Source organism: Gracilinanus agilis, chromosome 4 (genome assembly GCF_016433145.1).
Source record: "Gracilinanus agilis isolate LMUSP501 chromosome 4, AgileGrace, whole genome shotgun sequence".
Taxonomy (NCBI): Eukaryota; Metazoa; Chordata; class Mammalia; order Didelphimorphia; family Didelphidae; genus Gracilinanus; species Gracilinanus agilis.
Genome location: NC_058133.1, coordinates 461,123,468 through 461,147,415, shown reverse-complemented (window position 1 = coordinate 461,147,415; position 23,948 = coordinate 461,123,468). Strand labels below are relative to the sequence as shown.

Here is a 23,948-nt window from a genome sequence, read left to right as displayed (position 1 = left end):
CTAGATTCCTTTGGTCAAATCTCCAGTGTTCCCTATACCTGCACTGGGCATAGTGTGGATGAACTCCATATTGGGTGTGTTGCAGAGACTGGGCAGGCCAAAATGGCAGGGGGATGTATCTTAGGACTACTCGAGCTAATTGCAAGGACAACTGCACCCAGGAATGATAGTAAGAAAAGACCACACCAAAACTTTGAGCCATGCGAGCTCTGTAATGCTCTCCTGGAATGGGGACTGTTTGATACAGGCAGGAAACTGGGCCATGCTTGCAATTCTACTTATTAAATTGGTTGCAAATCTACTTCCTTTTAATAAGTGGTGCTAGCCTAGTATGTATTGGCTAGGAGTAAAGACCTCATAAGCCTAGTAGATGGAGACAAGCCCCAATCAGCCTTTGAGTGGAGGGTGGTCTGGGCTAAGTTAGTAAGGGAAAACAAAAGCTTTCTATTTTAGACAAAATGAAGGTAAAAACTCCTCTTAGCTGAGTTAGTCTGAGAGAGCAAAAAGGGTTTAAGCGGCTACCATACTTGAGACCCACGTAGGGGTTTAGGAAAGGCCTTAAAGAGAGAGCAGACTTCTAGGAGTAAGATAAGGCTAAACTTTCTCAATTTAGCCCAATAATTAATACCTTCTAATAAAAAAATTAAAAAACAGCTGAAATTATTAACTTCCTCCAACACTCTGGGATTCTGGGCTATAAGATGGTAGCTTTCTTTAGCTGAAAAGAATCAGGAGGGTTAGAGGATAACTGTTGCTACTAAAAAAAAAAAAAACCCTACACACACACTCGGCTTACCAGGCTGCTGTCGAGCAGTCAGCTGTTAGCAGTGTAAGGTAAGGGGGGTGGGCGTGTTTATGCTTTACCAGCCCCAATGAAAGCAGCTCACAAGGACCCCCAGGCAGTCATAGTTTTTAGGGTAATAGGTTCTAATTACACACTTGTAATCCTAAGAATGAGTCTAGGGAAGCTTTTGGACCTCTTTCCTCATTCTGCCCCACCTCTCTCCCCCCCCCCCCGCCCCCATTTAATAGTATTATGGCTTGGATATAAAGATTTTCTGTTCAGACAGAAGAAATGATAACTAAGAATTTTAAGTAAGTCTTTGAAAGGCAATATCTTTTGAAATCTAACCATATTAATCCATTTTTTCCCCTTAATTCAAGGGCTATGCACTTCATATGATCACCACTGCAGCAGAATGGTCCATGTCTTTTTCTTTCTTTGGTTTTTTTCTGACTTATATTCGTGATTTTCAGGTAAGAATTCCTCTGACATAAAACATAATAGCATCAGATTTTTGCAAAAGTATATCTCTCAGTTTGAAGAAGAGGTAATTTATATTATTAACTTATAATCTGTTTAAAATGCATACAAAGAACATTTTGTAAAATTAGCATCTCAGAAAGCTTTAGTTCCTGTTTTCATGGAAGTAAATAAGGTCAGCCATCAAAAATAGGCTGCCTTGTTCTACTGCATTTGCATCAGCCCCAACAAAACTTACAAAGTATATGTATCCATACTTCTTTTTACTGGATATTAGTTTTTAAAAAGCAACTTGCAATATCTGAGAAGTTCATAGTTCCAATTTTTTACTAAAAGATGGTATCTAGAAGTAGAACAACTATTTCATTCACATTGTCTATATGTATTTTTTGTGACTCCTTAATGTTCAAGACTATATCAGAGACATAGTCAGTCTAGACCTAACAGCTATTTATAATTCTCTTCTGTATTACAGAAAATTTCCTTACGGGTAGAAGCTAATATACAAGGACTGACTCTTTATGACACTTCCCCCTGCCTTATTAATAGTGAAAGAACCCACCTGCTTTCAAAGGATTCATGACAAAAGGAGAAGATATATCTGTGATGATTATGATTCTCAGGGATTAGTAGATTGTTCCTGAAAAATACTTAACTATGCTTTCAAATTTCTAACCAATTAATCAAGGCCATCAAAGACACTGCTTAATAATGCTATACAAATGCTGTGTAGTAAGCCATGTGATGAGTGATTTTAAAGAATATTATCAAGAGAAGCATTTAAAGCATATTAATTTTTTTTTAATTTTGGAAAATAAAACCAAAGGACTATAATATTGCAATTTTTCTTCTTAAACGGAAGCAACGGAAGCAACTGGAAACACACAGAACATTCTTCAGAAACCAATTTTTGACAGCTTACAGATCGTGACAGTGCATGTTTTGTTTGGAACTCCATGTATCTGGTACAGGTGAGAAACTTGAATTCTAGGACCAATAATACTCAAGGAACCTTTTCCTAGAGTTTGGTCAGTATCTCCTCTAAAACCAAAAAGTTAGATGTACCACGCCCTGTTAGTTATGCTTCTTTTGCATCATAGACTAATTGCACAAGGCCTCAGGAAAGTCTGTAATGTAAAGATAAAGAAACCAGATTCTTTAAGCTTCTGATATCCACTCCAACAGAGATTTTTTTCACTGTGTAACCAGCTTGGATCCAGACAAAAGACAATAGATCCACAGGCCTAAAGTTCCCGATGTCTAAACATTGCATGAAGATGGATACTGCCTTGGTTTTGCTATGAAATATTAGATATTTTCCCAAGATAAATACTGCCTCCTTTGCATATTTACAGCAGCTTCAGAGAATTTTACCTTAACCTGAGGTATACAACTATAGCAAAAAGAAATAATAGGTTTACTATAGATAAAGAGTTTTGCTATATTTTCTTCACTGGAATATGCTGTGTCTATCACAAAAGAGCTCAAAAGTTTTAAGCAATCAGTAATTCCTTCTAAAGAGGTTTCTTTAAAATATCATGTTCCAAATCTGTGTATGAGGTGGAACAGCTAGGTGGCTTGGTGGATTGAGAGCCAGGCTGAGAGACCAGAGATCCTCAAATCTGGTCTCAAAACACTTTTATTAGCTATGTGACCCTGGGCAAGTCACTTAACCCCCATTGCCTAGTCCTTACCATTCTTCTGCCCTGGAATCAATACTCAATATTGATTTTTTGACAGAAGATAAGGATTTTTTTGTTGTTGTTGTTGTTTTGTTTTTTTAATTTTAAACCCTTAACTTCTGTGTATTGACGTATAGGTGGAAGATTGGTAAGGGTAGGCAATGGGGGTCAAGTGACTTGCCCAGGGTCACACAGCTGGGAAGTGTCTGAGGCCGGATTTGAACCTAGGACCTCCTGTCTCTAGGCCTGGCTCTCAATCCACTGAGCTACCTAGCTGCCCCCTAGAAGATAAGGATTTTAAAACAAACAGAAACCATGTATGACTTCCAAAGAGCTAAGCACAACAGAAAAGAAAACTAGATGGAGAATAGTTATGATACACCAATTTCCTCTTCTACATTTCATTTCATATCTGAATCTATACCTGAGTTTTCAAGGCTTCTAGGACAAGCAAATCATATATTATTAAGATCCTTAGTCATTCTCAAGAGATGAAGAATTGAGAGAAGAAAATGAGCTCCTCTGAGAGTTGCATTGGGGTAGACTGTTGCAAGAGAAATAACAACCCTTAGGCACAAAAACATAGAAATTGTTTTGCAAAGCCAGTGAAATTATGGAGACAAAGTTGCCTTTTACCTCATGGATACATATTGCAAGTCTTCAAATGAAACCAGCATTTATAACAGGAAGGAATTCAAAGTTATGTATGTTCTAAGCCTAATTATACTTCTGCTTTCAAAAGACAGTCATCTCCTTACAGTGATAGAATCTACTTGAAGTAAGACCATCAGTGACCATCAATGTAAAATCATAAAATTTTCAAGTTGGAAAGAATTTAAGAAGTTTACTCGGTGTCAGAATCCCTCTGAAGCTTCATGACAGATAAATATCCAGTTGAGTTGAATGATTCCACTGACAAGCTGTCTCATGAAGGAATGACCACTTTATTCCATATTTTGAACAGCTGTATTTATTAGAAAGTTCTTCCTTACATTGAACTAATAATATCTGTTCCCCACATCGCTTTGAGTAAATAAAGATGTGTTTGAATTTCACATCAGGTACCCAGTCACCCAACATTCTCTTGTAGGGACCCAGGCTCAAAAAGCCTTGGCCCAGGTCTCATTTTTTAATATCAGTTAGATATATATTTATTTACTTACTTAAAAGTTTACTAGGGAATTAGAGTGGATTTGTTACTGGAAAGAAACTAGTTTGAAAGCAGAAAACAGCAGGAGGTCCTGGGTTCAAATGTGGCCTCAGACACTTCCTTGCTGAATGACTGAGCAAGTCACTTAAACCCCATTGCCTAACCCTTACCACTCTTCTGCTTTGGTCTCATACACAGTATTAATTCTAAGAAAGAAGGAAAGGATTTGTTGTTGTTTTAAAGAAAGCAGAAAACCAAGGACAAGGGCATTGAAGGACAAAAAATGTTTTATCAAGAAATTTTTGTGGTAGAGTTTGTACATTCTTCACTTAACATTTCAGTGAACTTTCTAGAAGTTAACATAGAAATCTCCCAGATTTATATAATACCAAACTTTTCTGAGCACTAAAATACCAAAGAAATCAGAAAAACCTACAAAAATAGCTCACAGACCTCCACGAGTGGTCACAAAGGTGGCATTTGAGCCCTTAGTATGGGCAAGCATGTAAAGTAAGCATTTCAGAAAGGTATTTCATGCTCTACCCCTAAGATGTGAGCTTTCATTAAAATCCACAGAGAGGACTAAGGAGTCAACTAGAGACTATTAAAGATGTTCCCAGTATTATGTCCCTTTAAGGAAGGTCAGTAAAGTCCTTATATCATAAGGGAAACAGTCCACCCCATGTAAGTAAAAACCCAATTCTATGGGGGCAGCTGGGTAGCTCAGTGGAGTGAGAGTCAGGCCTAGAGACAGGAGGTCCTAGGTTCAAACCCGGCCTCAGCCACTTCCCAGCTGTGTGACCCTGGGCAAGTCACTTGACCCCCATTGCCCACCCTTACCAATCTTCCACCTATGAGAAAATACACCGAAGTACAAGGGTTTAAAAAAAAAAAAAACCCAATTCTACATCTGGAATTCACAATATGGTTCTGATTGGTGCCTCCTCAAGAAAGGTGCAAGTGAGCTAGAGAAGGTCCAGAGAAAAGCAGCTGGGATGATCCCAGGAGGGAAGGGCTTCTATATGAAGATAGCTTTAAAAAAAATGGGTCTCTAGTCTGGAAAGAATGAAGGCTGAGGGGGAAAGTGTGGTCAGTTTGTGAAATCCTGAATGCTCTGGATATATAGACAGTGATGTGTTCTCATGAAATATTGAAGCTCTACTTCTAAAGGAAAGAGATAGGTATAGGACCAATAAAAAAAGGGGGGGGGGGATGCTTTGAAGAACATGCAATAAATTTATGGAACTTACTATTCCTGGGAATGATAAAGGCTAAAAACAAGAATGTGTTCAAAAAGAAAGTTTAAATAAATAGCATTTAATGAGTTATTGAATGTTAGGTTTGGGAATAGATCCCTAACCTTTTGAGATGAGTGTGGCAAAGGATAATCATGCCTTCCCTCTAAGCATCTCTTTATGCACAATTGAGAGAAGCAATAATAATCTGGAAAGGACTAGTAGATTAATTCTATAGGGCTTCACTTACCACAGCAGTACTTATCACAACAATATTTTCACAAATTGCAGAAGAGCAAGGACTTAATTTAAGTTAATGAAGATGGCAACAGATACCTAATACTAGTGGATTCCCTGACTTCCCAGTTATGGAGGTTAACCACATTTGCTCCTTAACACTTGCTTCAAGGCCCAAGATAGAAGTGGGAGATGCGAAATAAAAATTACTGGGTTAAGTGTGAGGTGAAGAAAGGTAATTTCCTAGTTGTTTCATCAACTCAGCAAGGTTTATTAAGACCAAATAGAGAGAAATAGCAACCCTGTGTAAAAATAGCTTGTAGTCATAAGGGATGAAACGTAAACATTGCTGATAGCCATGACCACTCCAAACCTGTTTCCTGTGTGATTGATCTTTGTGTCTTAATTCCTTGCTTCCATTTCTACAGTTTCTTCCTAAATTATCCTGGTTGAAAAGGCAGTGCTTTTTCTTGGGTGGATCTCTGAATGTGACTTAACCTTCACTGAGATACTGTACTCATGGCTGTAAACTGCCTGCCTGAGACTCCATAAATACTTTTCCACTGACCCACAGTCATATATGAATAACATTTCCAATACCAGAAAAGATGACAAGTTCCCCAGAAAAGTTTGCTGAATGTTAAAAAGGTTGTCTTTAAGCAATTTGATGATGGTGTGCTTTTTCCTGGATTTTACTAGATGGTTTTAAAAGATGACAAGAACAGGAAAGGAAGAATTAGACTGCAGTGCCATGTCTTTACTTGATCCTGGGCAGTTAACACAGGCTTTTTTTTTTTAGAGATAAGCTTCTATATCAAGAAACCTCTAGGATGAATATTCTGGCTTATTAGTCTGTAAAAGTGCAAGGGTGATCTCTGGCCTAAGAAAGCTGATCTGATTAAAATAGCTAGGTTCCATCCTTGAGGGTAAATTATTTGTGATTCTATGCAACACTTCTAGGCATAAGAAGATATATATAGAGAAAAATGTCACGCATATGCCTTAATTTGTTTCCTAATGCTGTGGAGGAAAAACATAAAAGGTTAAGCCCAAAACAACATTAATTAAGAATCTGTATATTGCTTGGGATGGGGGAGTTTCAGTTGACCAGAACTAAATGCCAAACACTTCGTGCTGGGAGTCAGGGTGAGGAAGGGAGTTTTTGTGCCCTCAAGAAGTGTGCATTATACCAGCAGGAGAGAACTAGGTACATAAAAGATAGTAGTCACTAGAAGATAATCTGAGTAAGGAAGACACTAGTTCTAGGAAAACTGAAAGGCCTCCTGCAGACAAAAGATGAGATATGAGCTGAGTCTTACAGGAAGCTTCCCCCCTCCCCCACTGTCTAGAAGGAGGAAGTATTTCAGTGAAGTTTAGGTTGCATCTGAGCCTGAGGTGGTTTTCAAACTGGTCCATTTTTTAAAAAAGCTTCACAGGGGGCAGCTGGGTAGCTCAGTGGAGTGAGAATCAGGCCTAGAGACAGGAGGTCCTAGGTTCAAACCCAGCCTCAGCCACTTCCCAGCTGTGTGACCCTGGGCAAGTCACTTGACCCCCATTGCCCACCCTTACCAATCTTCCACCTATGAGACAATACACTGAAGTGCAAGGGTTTTAAAAAAAAAAACCAAATAAATAAATAAAAATAAAAAAGGTTCACAGTATAGGAGTGAATAGTCAGTGACCTGAAAAGTTATATGTTACAGTTTTGCTGTTTTGACATTTCTTTCCTAAACCCTTTGTTTTCTTTGATTTTGTCTACTAACCTTTAGGGGATATAAATACTAACAACAACAACAATAGCATCTAAATAGCAATTTAAGATTTTCAGGGTGCTTTGCATTAACTCACTTGATTGTAAGTGAAGTGTTTGTCACCCCCAGCATGCCTGTGTTTGTTCTGATTTAGACCTATCCTGCTCCAAATCCAGGATGTGGAGTACATCACCTAGAGTTAGACATAGCTAGGTAGTGTAGTGAACAGAGTACTAGGCTTCAAGTCAAGAAGACCTGAGTTAAAATCCTGTTTTACAAACTTAATCCTATTGTATAAGCTTACTTGCTCTGGGATTTGATCTCAGGGCAAGTCTCTTAACCTTTTCAACCAAAGTTTTCCCAGATATAATATAAGGGAGTTGGATTCCATGCTCTTTAAAGAAAGGAAATATGTAGTCAGTAAGAATGGGTTTATTAATAACAATCTAACCTCATTTCCTTTCCTAACAGGATTTTTATATTGCTTTATCAGGGGAATACCATGGACGTAATTTACTTTTCAAGAACGTTAAAATATTTTAATGAGTTTTATTGATGTCTTTTATTTTTACTTCACAGCAGTTTCTAGACTGCCTTCTCTCATAACAAAGCAGAACAATCCAGCAACACCAACCAAAACAGTGATCATAACTGAATATGGCAACATCTTCCACCTGTAAACCCCCACCATTCTACAGAAAGGTGGGACATGTTCAGCAAAGCACTTAACAAAATCTCACACTATCATTGTGGATAAGCTGTCTGGTAGACAGTAGTATAGCTGTGTTCATATCTGGTTGAACAAGAATGTCATTAGTAAAATAATAGCTTGGAAGAAAGATCTCTAGTTGAAGAAATAAACAAGTAACTTATGACCAGGGGTGTACCCCTAGTAAGTATCTGAAGAGAGATTAGAAAATAGGTCTTACCCCCAAGTTGGGCATCATAACCACCATGCTATTTTGCTACTCTTTATTCTACCCTTCTCATTTGTAGTGTTGTACTCCTTTCAGGGAAGGACTTTGGCAAGCTAGGAAGGACCTAAAATAGTGAAATGCTTTTGAGACCATGCCATTTGAATATCTGTCAAAAGTTCATGTTGATCCCGGAAAAGACCTGAGGGGCATGATAGATATTTTCATATATTTAAAGAACTGTCATATTCAAGAGGGATTTGACTTGATCTATTTAGCCCCAGAGGGAAGAATTAGGAACAACTTGTAGATGTATCCAAAAGGCTGATTCGAGCCCAAGGTAAGAAAAACCTCCAAACAATTAGAGTATCCAAGTAGAATAGGCTGCCCTAGGAAGTCATTTGTTCCCCTTTCCCAGAGTTCTTCAATCAAAGGCTAAATGACCAGTGAAGAGGAGATTCATTACAGGTATGGGTTGGACTAGATGGCGCCAAAGCTCCCTTCAAACATGGTAAAGGTTCTCTGGCTCCTTTGCATAGTCTTTGATAGATAAGGAAAACTTTCATATCTATCAAATGAGTTTAACTAAATAAAAGGTTAAATGCCTTCCAGTCTTCTATAATTCTATGAAAACAAGACTCCTTATGACTTTGAAGAATCACAGCATCTAGACACAGCACCACAAAAATTTTCTGTATCTTTACTTCTTCCTCCACACTCTCCTTTCTTGGAAAAAGAAATGTTCTTCCTCCTTTCCAAGAATAAGCCCCCCCCCCAATTTTGGTTCATTCTATCTCTTCATCTTGCAGGGATTTTAATCTATTATCTTTCATACTTAGGCTGGATTTGAACCACTTAAATAATAGAATGACCAATTAATCAGTCTCACTCATAGATCTTAGATTTAGTGTGAAGTCTTTGAAAGACATTTGACAAAGTGAAAGAAATTCAGACAAGAATTTTGGACAGATTTTTTTTCAATGCCCTCTGAGTCACATATGAAAAACACTGAGTTAGCCGGAACTGGAAAGTCTGAGCAACAGCAAGTGCACTCCTCAAGAGCAAAGGTAGGAATGAGCTGTGACATAAAAAGGAGATATTGGAAAAGATATCAGACTCTAGAGACATTTCAGAAAAGACCTCGGCCAATCTGTTTCATTATACAAATGGTTGTAATAAACTGAATTTTGATGTGATGATGAAGAAGGCAAGGATTAATGATAGATTTAGGTGTTAACTTAGAGTGCCCAGTCTTTACCTAAATGTTAGGAATCTTCCTAACTAGAAGTAATTGTGATCAAACTCCTAATTGTTCATGTAAAGCAATTCCCCAAAACCAAAGAGGAGAGAACCTCATGGACCTTTGGGGCCATTGTCCCTAATTATAAAGTAAGCTAATTATTGTAATAGAGTATTATACCATTATCTACAAACATACACAGGTTTTTTACTATCTTCATCCAACATCCCTTGATTAAAGATAGCTTTTCTTAATCACCAAATTTTGCCTGGTGGAAGGGGAAACAACTTAGTTAATGCTATCTCCAATTTATCTGTTGAGTCCTATGGAATCTAGCTTTGTTTCTCACACTACTAAAACCCTTAAAACTCATTCATTCTCTTTTGAGAACCAATTTTGATGGCCCTTTCTTAATTTATTCTTTTGAATTATTTCTAAACATTTGACACTGTTGACCAGCCTATCTTTGCAAAAACTCTTCTCTTTGCTTCAGTGGTGCTGCACTATTCTGATCTTCCTACTGTTCAGAATACTCCCATCTTCCCTATAATAAATTAACATTCTACCGTCCCCCCCCACCACTGTATCTCAGTCCTATGTTTTCCTCATTCTGTCTTTTCCCCTACAAATTTAATTCCTAGCATCTTTTATAGTAGGATCTCATAAAACACTTTAAATGAATCAATGAACCAAGCCTTTGCCTATGTCTATGTAGTTAATGCCCTTTTCTGAGTTTCAGTTTCACATCTTCCAATTTATGCTATTCATGCCTACTGTGATAGCTTGCCATTTCAAATTTGTCTACAACTGGACTTTTCATTTTATTCCTAGATTATCTAGGCTTTTGAGTTTGCTTTTTCCTCCTATTCGTCCTGTTATAGTGATTCTGAACCCCTTAGAGGCATATGTACTGTTCTCCAACCCTTGCTACAAACTCCCTTACTGTCATCCCCCAGAGTCTCACTTACAGTCCTGCCTGTCCCTTCCACTGCCCTCTGGAATATCAACTCTTCAATTAACAAATATTCTTTCATCCTAAACCTTTTCTCTATTTTTTGGAATTCTCTGAGAAAGCTTTTCTCTTCCTTACTTTGCTATTACTGTCAAGAGTGCCACTACCTTCCCAGTCAGTGAGGCTTACAACACAAGTGAGGATTACCTCAGCTCTCTACCCTACCTCCCACATCCAATCTGTTGTCAAATTCCATCAATTCCAACTTTGCAGTCTCTCATCCATGTACTCTTCTCATCAATGGCACTGTCACCTCATCACATCATGCCTGGACTACTGAAGTAGCCTATTGGTTTGTCCTATCTCACATCTCTCCCCATTCAGCTGTCAGCTGTCAAAATGATCTTCCTAAAGCACAAGTCTAACCATAACGGTCTCCTCTTACATTCAGTAAACTCCAGGGTTCCATGTAACCTTCAGGATCAAATGCAAAATCCTCAATTTTGTTATTAAAGCCTTTCATATCCTGACTCTTTCCTACTTTTCCAGTCTCCTTACATCTTATTCCTCACCACACCCCACATCCTCTTTGATCTCATGACATTTGCCTCCTTGCTATTCCTTGTTCAAAACACTCCATCTCCCCACTCCAAGCAATTTCATTGACTGTCTTCCACTTCTAGAATTCTCTCCTAATGCTGTACTGGCTTACTTTGAGTTTCAGCTAAAACCCAATATCCACAAGGATCTTTTCCTGGTTCTTCTTAATACTAGTGCCTTCTCTATGAAATTATCTCCAATTTTTCCTATCCTGTATCTTGTTTAAATATAGTCTCCTCATTAGACTGTGAGCTTCTTGAGGGCAGAGTCATTTTAGCCCTATTTCCAGCACTTAGCAGAGTTGCTTAACCTGGCACATAATAGCTGCTTATAAGTGCTTTTTGACTTTAATTCATTCATACCTTATGACTCAGTATTCTCATGGTAGGGAAGGTAGACTACTTCCTGCTCCCCATTGCCACATCAGACTCCTATCACCATTTCTCAGCATCATTGTCAACTACATTCCTATATAAAGTTAGTGTCCAATTCTCTGTTGACTCCCAAGATTTGTCCTTTTCATTACTTTCAATTCCTGGCACATAGACCTTTCTCAACTTGTGCCCTCATACTAGAGGACCTCAATGTACATACATGCATACATATTTATGTACATATGTTGTTTATATACACATATGCACCCTCAAGTACCCTAACTTCCTAATTTCATAATTTGCAGTTTCCATGACTTACTTTCCCAGTCTTTACTCAGTAATATGCAGAGGTGTGTATATACTTAATCTTGCCATCAACCACTACTATCCTATTGACCATAATCTTTTTTTTTATTCTATCTTTCTTATGATCACTAATCCTGTTTTTTTTTATTCACCATGATCTCCATTCCCTCACCTTTCAATTCTTTCCCAGGTCATCATTCTTGTACTGGCTATCACTTATCCTTTGTCTGTCTTGACCTTCGTAAATTAGTTCAACATAATACTCAAAAATCCCTTGCCAAGTTGTCTTACTGCTGCTGACCATGACTTGACAAACTCCAGCCATGCACCTCCTTTGTATCTTTCCATGTGTTACTGAATGCAGTTGGAAAATCATAAAACCACACTGATTGGTTCCAAAATTATGATCCTCAGATTTATGCAACATAATCTCAAGTGGGATTCCACGGTTGCAAGATAATCTACCTCCCTACCTAATTTACTATCCCACTGATCATCTTAGCTATTATCAACCTCAAGACTCACCAAACAAGTCAAGAAAGACTTCTGGCCAAGATAGCTGCCCCAACTAAAAGCAGACCACCCAACCAAGTTTGAATATATCTACTCTAGAAAATGGGAAGTTAAGTGGCTCAGTGGACAGTGCTGGGCCTGAATTCAGGAAGACGACACTGGGCAAGTCACTTCAAGCTCTTATCCTTGATTACTTCATCTGTAAAATGGGCTAGAGAAGGAAATGGCAAACCACTCCAGTATCTTTGCTAAGGAAACCCTAAATAGGTTAATGAAGAGTCAAACATGACAGAAAATGACTGAACCACAACACTCTAGAAAAGCCCCTGACATTCACACCAGACTGAAGATTGGTCAAGAAATCCAGTGAGAAACTAGAGTGACTTCTTCCATCCCATAACTGCACAAAAAATTTATCCAGAAATTCCCCTCTGAAATGAAGCTTCCAGCAAAACCAACACCAGTATATAGTAATTTTCAAGTGTAACCAAAGATGGGCCAGGAATGCTTACAAGGCTATGTGCCTGGAGGCATCAAGAAAAGAAGGCTCTCCTAAGAGTCACAAAGTGACCAGAAAGTTCTAGAACTAGATCTTGGAAGTTCTACGCAGTCACTAGCAAAGCACAATAGTAATTAGGCAGGATGTTCCAAGTGCAGGGCCTTTGAGTTCCTTAACACTTTATGCTAAGATTTAAGAAATGACCCTGATGATCCAACTTCGTGAACCTTAAAAATCTAATAGATGCCTAATCTCAGGAGTTTGAGGTCCCCTCAGGAATGTAGGGGACCCAGGGCTAGACCAAGAAAGGCTAACAAAACATTCCACTGAAAAACCTAGTTGGGTTTGGGAGAGTGAAACCTATTCTCAGCATAAAGCCCATCTGACAAATTACAGCCTGATCATACTCCTTTGCCTGCATACAAGTTCTTCAGAAAACAAGTAACATTATCTAGTATTCCCCTTTCTTTGAGAATAGGGTATAGCTTTCCTGCCCAAGACAGGTTAAAAGGAAAGGTCTATCTCACTGGGATAAAAAGGGAGCACAGTCCAGCACAAAAGATGTCCAGGCAAGCCAGCAGCAGATCTCACCTCAGCAAGCAAACAGTAAGACCCTGGGACCCTGGCACAGGTCAGTAGCCAGGCTGCTGTGCCCATAGCATAAGAGACTTGGCACAGTACTCCCTCCTCCCCAGGAGCAGAGTCCAACTTTAACATAAAGTTAAAAGTTGTGAAAATGCTGGGGAAAATGAGCAAAACAAAGAAACAAGCAAACAAAAGAATGTTACCATAGAAAGTTACTGTGGTGACAGGAAAGATCAAAAAAACTTAAAAAGGAGGAAAATAATGTCCAAATGGTTAACTACAAAGCTTCAAAGAAAACTATGAATGATATCAGACCCCAAAAAGACTGGAAGAGCTCAAAAAAGATTTTAACAATCATGAGGGGTAGAAAAAAGATTGGGAAAAGAAATGAGAGTGATGCAAGAGAATCATAAAGATAAAGTCAGTAGCTTGGTAAAGGAAGCCCCAAAATACATGTCCAAAAAAGATATACAGAAATTCACTGAAGAAAACAACTCATTAAAAGGTAGAATTGGCCAAGTGGAAAAGGAGGTACAAAATATGGAATACTGAAATATGTGTTGCATGATAGCAGTGGTATAACCCATATTGGACTATCATCTTGGAGAAGTGAAGAAAATAATTCCTTCAAAATTAGAATTAGGTAAGTGAAAGCTGACTCCATGTGACATCAAGAAACAAAAAAAATCAAAAGCATGAATAGACAAAAGAAAATGTAAAATATCTCATTGGAAAAGTATTTGACTTAGAAAATGGATCTGAGAGTTAATTTAAGAATTATTGGACTATATGGAAGACATACTCAAAAAAAGAGCCTGAACATCATAATATAAGAAATTATCAAGGAAAACTGCCCTGATATTCTTGAACAAGAGATTAAAATGGAAACTGAAAGAGTCCACTTATCATCCCCAAAAGAGATTTCAAAATAAAAACTCCAGGAAAATTATGGTCAAATTCCAGAGGTCCCAGATCAAGGAAAAAATACTGAAAGCAACAATAAACAAACAAACTAAATATTATGAAATCATACCAAAATTACATAAGACTTAGAACTTTCTACATTAAATGATCAGAGGGGTTAGAATATGATATTTCCAAAGACAATGGATATAGGATTACAACCAAGAATCACCTATCCAGTGAAATTAAGTATAATTCTTCCGGGGGAAATTTAATATTTAATGAAATAAAGGACTTTCAAGCATTCCTGATGAAAAGACCAGAGCTGAACAGAAAATTTTGTTTTAAAATAAAAGACTGAAGAGAAGCATGTAAAGGTAAACAGGAAAGATAAACCATAAGGAATTCAAAAAGGTTAAACTGCTTACATGGGAAGATGATACTTGTAACTCTTTAGAATTTTTAGGGCAATTATAAGGAGTATACTTAGACAGAAGATGCAGGAGTAAGTTGACTATGATGGGATGATATTCAAAAAAATTAAGGGATAATAAAGAGTATTTTACTGAGAGAAGCAAGAAAGGGAGAAGTAGAATCAGTTAAATTATCTCACATGAAGAGGTGAGAAAGAGCTATACAGTGGAGGGAAAGATAGGGGTGTGTGGGCAAGGCTTGAACTTTTATCTTTCTCTACATTAAAGTAGAGAGGAGAGGGATAAGAAAAGGGGGGAACTGATGGAAGGGTGAATTGGGGAAGGCAGTGTACAGTAAAAAATTTTATTTAATTAATTTAGAATAGTTTTCCTTGGTTACATGATTCATGTTCTTTTCTTCCCCTTCTCCCTCCCCACTCCTGGAGCCAATGAGCAATTCCACTGGGTTTTACATGTATTGTTTATCAAAACCTTTTTCTGTTTTATCAATATTTGCAATAGAGTGATCATTTAAAGTCAATATCCCCATCAAACCATGCGATCAATCATATGTTTTCCTTCTGTGTTTCTACTCCCACAGTTCTTTCTCTGGATGTGGATAACATTATTTCTCATAAGTCCCTCAGAATTGTCCTGGATCACTGCATTGCTGCTAGTAGAGAAGTCTATTATGTTCAATTGCTCCACAGTGTATCCATCTCTGTGTACAATGTTCTCATGATTCTGCTTCCTCTCTGCATCAATTCCTGGAGGTCTTTCCAGTTCACATGGAATTGCTCCAGTTTGTTATTCCTTTCAGCACAATAGTATTCTGTCACCATCAGATACCACAGTTTGTTCAGCCATTCCCTGATCAAGGGATACCCCCTCATTTTCCATTTTTTTGCCACCACAAAGAACATGGCTATGAATATTTTTGTACACGTGTTTTTCTCTATTATCTCTTTGGGGTACAAACCCAGCAGTGGTATGGCTGGATCAAAGGGCAGGCAGTCTTTTAAAGCCCTTTGGGCATAGTTCCAAATTGCCTTCCAGAATGGTTGGATCAGTTCACAACTTCACCAGCAATGCATTAGTGTCCCAATTTTGCCACATTCCCTTCAACATTTATTACTTTCCTTTGCTATCATATTAGCCAATCTTCTAGGTGTGAAGTGGTACCTCACAGTTGTTTTGATTTGCATTTCTCTAATTATGAAAGACTTAGAACATTTTTTCATGTGCTTATTGATAGTTTTTATTTCTTTATCTGAAAACTGCCTATTCATGTCTTTTGCCCATTTATCAATTGGGGAATGGCTTGATTTTTTTATACAATTGATTTAGTTCCTTATAAATTTGAGAAATTAGACCTTTGTCAGAGGTTTTTGTCATAGATTTTCCCCCCAATTTGTTGAGAAACAAAACACTTTTGAGGAGGAAAAGGGTGAAGAGAGAAAAAGGGGAAAAGAAGATGAAAGGAAATATACAGTAATCATAACTGAATGTGAATTGGATTCATCCACCAATAAAACAGAAACAGCAGAGTGGATTAATAATCAGAATCCAACAATACATTTGAAGCAAAGTGATACACACTGAGTGAAGGTAAGGGGCTGGGGCAAAATCTGATACTTCAATTGAAGTAAAAAAAAAGCAATGGAATTAATAATGGTATACATATTATAATTGAAGATCTCATTGTATCCAAGATCTAGAGATATCAAATAAAAATATTAAAGGAAAAAATGAGACTTGAATAAAATTTTAGGAAAGTTAGAAATAGTAATATCTGAATGGTCATAGTAAGGAGTATATATATTCTCTCTATTCCATGAGACATTACCAAAAAACTGACTATATTACAGAAGGAAAAATATTACAAACCTATGCAGAAAAGCAGAAAATCCACACATCCTTTAATTACCACTTATTGATGAAATTATATTCAATAAAGGACCATTGAAAATGGATTAGAACTAATTGGAGGAATCTTGGGTCATGCAACAAACATGAAAGAGGGTTAGAAATTTTATTTTTTCCTCACAAATTCTCAAAAGTACCTGATAAAAATTATGCTAAAAAAGGAAAGTAATAACAGCTTTCTCCACAACTAAGAAAACAAAAATACCAATTAAGTAACCTAGTGAATTAATATTAGAGAAGACTCTCCTAATCTCTCAAACACTGTCTCAGCACTGTCTCCTTACCAGCTCTTCTGATCTAACAAGGGAGCATAGCCTAACTCATAGGCTTATGTTACGGGATCTATTCAGCAAATTCCTTGTTGCTACTGCAGGCTCTTCTACCATCCATTGTTCATACTTTTGCATCAACAAGCAACAGAATTCAACATTCCATCCCTCCCCCACCCCATGCCACTTAGGGAGGAGGTTGAGATCTAGGAAACCAAAAATGTGCTCTGATCACTACAGCAACATTCTGATTTATATCATCACTCAGCCAGAGTATTAAAGAACAAAGGAAAGTGAAGCATGTCACCATCATGTCTGGGAGGCTGTACCAGATCTGAAAGAAGGGACTGTCATTTCAGCTGTGCCAGTATTATAACCCAAGAAGTCACTTGGGACAGGGACTGAGGCTGGTGAAAAGTTAATTTCCCAACATTGGAAATTGACTAAGACCAACTTTCAGACCCATGCCCTGTATAGGATGGGGGAGGGGGGATCAGAATTAAAAAGATAGAGGGTTATAAGGGAAAATACTGAAATTATTGAAGATCCCAAGAGGAAAAAAAAGTTTAAAACCTTGAATATATACATATAAGCCAAAAGGATGATATTAATAACATATGAGAAGATGCCTCTCAGGACATTTAAATAAGTCCAAACAGTTCTGAATACATATTTCAAGACAAACAGAAATGAACTAACACATATGACAAGGCAGAGGATACTAAGATTCTAAAAAGAGCATGGAACCACAGCAAGATATTCTGAAATGATTCAAGAGAAATAATGAAAGCAGAATTTATGGCCTGCACAATGGAAATAATTGTCAGAATAAAAAAAATTTAATCCACAGTGATGAGTCTCTACAAAGAAACTAAAAAAACCACTGATAAGTAATATAAATTTACAGAAGCAAAGGACAGCATGGAAGAAGAGGGAAAAAATCAACATCAAGAGAACATGTTTTCTATAGAAGCAATATATTTATCTCAAAGAATGGCTCATTAGAACTTAAGGATCATAGTTCTCAAAATAATACATTGTCAAAAAACTTGAGTACTATAATGCTATAGGTAATGCAAGAGAACTGCCTAGAATTTCTGAACACAGAAAACAAAATGTCAATAAAAAAGAATGCACAGAGCATATTCAGGAAAAAAAACCTTGCTGCAAACTACAAGATATGTAGTGAATAATTTTTAAGATTCCAATGACAAACACATTATGCAAACAATCAAGAGAAAGACAATCAGATGGAAAGGAAAGGAAATCAAATAACTCAAGGCTATTCTCACACACCAGAAACTAAAGAAAGGAATGGAATAATGTGTTCTAAAGAATAAAAAGAGGTATCTCTACCTTCTTTCTTATTGGAAAAAGTAGTTATTTAAATCTAGATTTTTATGTTTTTCTTTTAAGATGTTTATTTGCTGGTTTAAATAACACTTTAAAGCTGACTTTCTCTAGATAAAGATAAGTGATGTTAGTTGGTTTAAATTCATTTGTACTTTTAATTGAATACACAGTGCAAATTGTAGGATGCAATTAGCTAAGTTGAATACACAGAATTTATACAGATTGGATATTTTTATGGTGAAAAATTGGGAGTTTTCCCAAGTATGGGCTTTGTAAATTACCTAGGTATGAGAGAATGATTGTAGTATTAAAATTAATGACTTCTATTTTTAAATTCTCCAAAGCAGAGAAAGGAATCTATGTGAATCTATGCAATTATCCTAGACCAAAGCCATATATGCTTTGTTCTAGCCATAGCCAGGTGACTTTGAACTTCAAAATCTTCAGCTAATCTTTAGTACCTATTATGAAGAAGGATTAGAGAGAGCAATGGATAAAGAGAAGGTAATATTTTAGAGTCAGGTATGTGGGAGGTGAAATGAGTGGTCTAAGAAAGATCAATTCCTCCTCTTTCCAACTGAAATAAAGAAAAGCCCTCCTTAGTCAATGTTTGCCTTCCACAGAAACACCTGTTAAATACATTAGAGCAGCAACATTTATAGTAGACATGTTTCTAAGATGTGGAACACCTAACCCCAGTATTTGGGCATAATAATGACAAAGATGTCTCAAAAAAAGCATTCCAGAATGAATTCCAGCCACCTTAAAGGGAAAATATTATATCTTCTATAAACAGATTTGCAATTGATCCACCTTCCAATCCCTATTATTTTCATAAGAATGTCATTCAGTTCAGCAGAGGGACTTATGATGTCTCAAATGAGTGCTTTCTTACATCATGAAAAACTAAATAGTGGGTGGATATATTAGCAAAATTTTTCCATTAGTTCTGGCCTCAAAAGGGAGAAACTTTTATTGTCCATTCCTGTTTCACTAGGTCCATAAAGTCAAACTCATGGCCATATCACAGGAGTCAGGGTAAATAAAGGTTTTATCCATTTGATCACTCTAGGCTCTTTCACCATACATGAAGTTCATAGCACTGGATGAGCTTTCTGAGACTCCCATCCTACAGAGTATTCTTTGTTGCCAGATTAATATTTTTGCCCAAGTCCATTTGCATAATTTTACCAAAGTCTTTCATAGCAGGCAAAGTTATTAGTGAATGAGGCAAAATGGTGTTCCTTATGAGACTTTTATGCCCATAGGGCTATTGTAGGAGATAGCATATAGAGCAGCATTGGCAAACCTTTTAGAGATCATGTGCCCAAATTGTACCTTCAAGCTGCCTATGAGCCTCCCCTGCCCCATTACCCCAGAGAGTGGAGAGAGAAAGTTCTTGATTTGGGCAGCTGGATAGATGGGCGGGACATGTAAAAAATGTCCTCAGGCAGGGTAGAGAGGGGAAATGGAGCAGCCCCCTCCGGCATGCCGGGGCACACATGCCACATATTTGTCAACACAGATAGAGTGGTTAGAATGAAAGCCCTCAACTTCTAGCAAAGTAGAAACTATAAAGGCACTAACATTTCAGGAACCCTGCTAAAGGCAATCTTTTTTTGTTGTTTGTTTACTTTTTTTATTTTATCTTTATTGTCTGAAATCATCTTGCTTATCATTTCTCATAGCACATTAATATTCCGTTAAAAACATGTGCCATAATCTGTTTAGCTATTCCCCAATTGATGGATAAACACTCAATTTCTGATTCTTTGTCAACACACAAAAAAAAAACTGCTATAAATATTTTTGTACAAGTAGGTCCTTTCCCCTTTTTTAATTATCTCTTTGGGATACAGACCAAGTAGTGATATTACAGGATTAAAGGGTAAGCACAGTTTTATAGCCCTTTGGGTATAGTTCCAAATTGCACTCCAGAATGGTTGGATTAGTTCACAACTCCATCAAATATGCATGTATTCCAATTTAAGGTAATCTTTTTTTAATTAATTTCTTATTCTGTTACAAAAATGAATAATATAGAAATAGGTATTGAGTGATAATACATGTATAACCCAGTGGAATTGCTTGTCAGCTCAGGGAGAGGGGAGGAAGAGAATATGAATCATATAACTATGGAAAAATACTTAAAACCAAATAAATAGTAAAAAAAATTAATTAAATCTTTTTGTTTTCAATCAACCAAAATCTTACTTTTCTCCTTCCTACTTCTCTCACACTCTCCAAATGATAAAGGGGGGAAAAACAATTACAAGCTTGATTATATCCCAAAAGTGTCTTAAAAAATCTCTCAGTTTATTATTTTTCTATCTAGAGAGAGATCATGTTTCATCAAGAGTCTTAAGGAATTGTGGTTGATCATTACACTGATCAATTTCTATGACTTTCTAAGCTGTTTGTCTTTATATTATTGTCATAATTGTATAAAATGTTTTTTCACATTGAATATTAAGCACATATTTAACTAAAAACCCATTTCTTTTCAGTTTCCCCCTCCAATCTGAATTCTAACCCAAAAGTTTTCTTTTTTAAAAAATGATCATGAAAATTTGGCTACAATATTCCTGGGAGTTTTTTTTATTTCGCAATCTCTTTCAGGAGGTGAGTGATCAGTAAATTCTTTTAATTTCTACTTTGCCCTGTGGTTCTATATCTAGGCAATTTTCCTTTAAAATTCTTATGATCTCTAGCCTTATTTTTATCCTGTTTCTGGTAGTCTAGTAATCCTTAAATTATCTTTTCTCAAACCATTTTCCATGTCAATTGTTTTTCTAGAGATATCTTACATTTTGCTATATCTTGTTTATCTTTTAACTTTGTTTTATTATTTCTGAATGTCTCCTGTAGTCACTGGTTTTTGCTTAATTGATTATAATGTTTAAGAAGTATTTTCTTCAGTACTGTTTTGTTTCTCTTCTACCAAGCTGTTATGTCTCTTTTCATAATCTTATTGCATTGGTCTAATTTCTTTTCTCAATTTTTCCTCTACCATTTTCATTTAATTTAAAAAAATTGTTCTTTAAAAAAATCTTTTCCTTTTGCCCTTCTAGAAATTCTTGTTGGGCTTTTGCCTAATCTGAATTTTTCTTTAAAGTTTTGACCATAAGACATTTTCAAGTTGTCTTCTGAGTTTCTGTCTTGAGCTTCCATGTCTCTGCAGGTTTTTTTATGATTAGATTCTTTTTTGTCATTTGTTCATTTTTTCCAATTTATTTCTTGATTTTGAACGTTATGTGAGAACTGGGCTTTGCATACCTCTGGGAGGGATAGCTAGCCTAGGCTTCTCTGGTAAGTTTTGGGGGCCTAGAGCCTTTTGGTGCTTCCAAAGTGGTATGATCTGGAGAGAGTTCTGGTCACTATCCTGTTGATCTCCACTCTTATTTTTACCCAGGTAGGGCTTCTGCTCTCTCACAGCTACAAACCATAACTGCTTCTTCCATCCTAAAACTGTTATCCCAAATTAGATAATGAGTGAAGAAACTTCAAATGGTGCCTAGTCTTGCATCCAGTGCTAGCATAGGAGTCCTCTATAACATGTTCTGACTAGGTGTTTAGTTCCCTCTCTAGGGGCTTAGTAATAGTGCCACCCTGCTGCTACAATATGCTCCTAGTTAGCTCCAACCCCAATGTCAGGCAGACCTTTCTTTTGGTTGTCTTTAACTTTCTTGGGTTGGAAAAATGAGATTCTGTTACTTTTGTAACCTTTCTCAGAATTTCAGTTGAAACATCTTTTTAAAAGTTGCTTAGATGATTGGGTCAGGAGAATTTAGCAAAAATGTGCAATTCCCTTTGCCATCTTAATGCCACCCCTCAAGAACTTGCATTCTGATGGAGGAAGACAAACATAAAAGGAAGTTGAAAATGGAGTAAGATGGAATAGGCTTATGTACCAAATGAGGAGACAGGATAAAGTCTGGAATGTAGCCTGGAGACAAATCTATACAGAACTATTTTCTTGGTTCTACTCTCCTCACTCTGCACCAGTTCCTACATATTTTTCTCTAAAACAATCCCTTTCATCATTTCTCATGCCATGATAGTTTTGCATCACATTTACATACCATAACTTACTCAGCCATTCTCTGATTTATGGACACCCTGGTCATTAGGTTTCTAATTTTTTATTACCACAAAAAGAGCTGCTATGTATATTTTAGTAAATCCATTGTTTTACTTGGGACTAATTTCTCCCTAAATCTACCCCCTTCTTATTCTCCCCTTTCTTTTTTCTGTTTCACTTCCTATTTTCTTAAGTAAAAAATATATATGCATATGTATGTGCATACATACATATGTATTCAACCATATATGTATGTGTATTTTTCTCTTTTTTGACCGGTCAGATGCAAATGTGACATGCTCCCCTTAGCTCTTCCTCCTTGTTTCTATAGAATTCTACTTCTCCACCAAAATTATGTGAGATAATTTTCTCCATTCTTTGTCTCCTGTACCTCACCCCCAACTAAATTCCTCTTCTTTTCCCTTTACATTATGTTCCAAAACTAGAACTTTTATCTAATTAGACTAAATGATGTTTGGTGATGATAAGGTTCAGAGGGGATATATGTATCATCTCTTCATATAAGAATATAACTAATTATCCTTTTTTGGTCACCTATTATTATTTTCTTATTTATCTTTTTGTTCCTCCTGTACTTAAAAATTTGTATGCACCTCTAGTCTTTTCATCAGGAACATTTGGAAATCTTCTATTTCATTAAAGGCTTATGTTTCTCCCTCTGTGATTTTTTACTCAGTTTGGCTGAGGTAAATTATTTTTGCCTATAATGCTGCATCATTTATCTTCTGGAATATCATATTCTAAGATCTCTACTCCTTAATAATAGAGGTTACTAAATCATGTGTAATTCTGACTGTTACTCCTTGGTACTTGAATTCTTTCATACTGACTGCTTATAGAATTTCTTCTTTGATATGGAAGTTGTGGATTTTGGCTTTAAAGTACCTAAGAATTTTCACTTTGGAATTTCTTTCAGGGAGTAGCCAGTGAAGTCTTTCTATTTCCATATTTTCTCTCTGGTTCAAAGAAATCTGAACAGTTTTCTTTTAAGATTTCTTGAAGTATGATATTTGTAGAATGGTGGGTTTTTTTGCCATGGATTTCATGAAATTCAATGATTCTTAATTTTTTCCTTTATCTGTTTTCCAGTCAGTTTGTTTTTTGGCATAACATGCTTTATACTTTGTTCCATTTTTTTAGTGTTTTGAACTTGTGTTATTTATTGTCTCATGGAGTCATTATCTTTTATTTGGACCATTTGAATTTTGAGGGAGTTTGATGCTTGAGGACAGTTGTATTCCTCTTGTGTGAAGTTGTCAATTTCCTATCCAGTTCTTTCTTCATAACTTTCATTTCTTTCCCAACATTTTCCTCTCATGCTCTTATTTCATTTACTTTAAATTCTTTAAAAAAATGTTTGCCACAGAATAAAAACAATTCTTGATCACATGGGTCAGTGGGGATATGATTGGGGATGTAGACTCTAAACAATCACCCTAGTGCAAATATCAATAATATGGAAATAGGTCTTGATCAATGACACATGTAAAACCCAGTGGAATTGCTCATTGGCTAAGGAAGGGGAAATAGAGGAGGGGAGAGAAAGAACATGAATCATGTAACCATGGAAATTTTTAAAAAGTTTGCTTCATCTCTTCCAGAAATTCTAGTTGAACTTGTAGCCAAAATGTGCCTTGTATCTCCAAGACATTGCTTGTAGCTCTATTGTAGTCATTCACT

General features: G+C 36.6%; 1 protein-coding gene across 4 annotated transcripts in view; it reads left to right on the top strand.

Annotated features, from left to right (window-relative positions):
- DRAM2 (DNA damage regulated autophagy modulator 2) overlaps positions 1-2,037 on the top strand; it is a 49,024-nt gene extending 46,987 nt beyond the window's left edge. For all 4 annotated transcript variants that reach the window (XM_044672309.1, XM_044672307.1, XM_044672308.1 and 1 more), the window contains 2 exons: positions 1,165-1,257; positions 1,740-2,037. In XM_044672309.1, coding sequence (XP_044528244.1) covers positions 1,165-1,257; positions 1,740-1,847 — 201 coding nt within the window. In that variant the 3' untranslated portion in view covers positions 1,848-2,037. The remainder of the gene's footprint in view (positions 1-1,164; positions 1,258-1,739) is intronic.
- Positions 2,038-23,948: the final 21,911 nt, after the last annotated feature.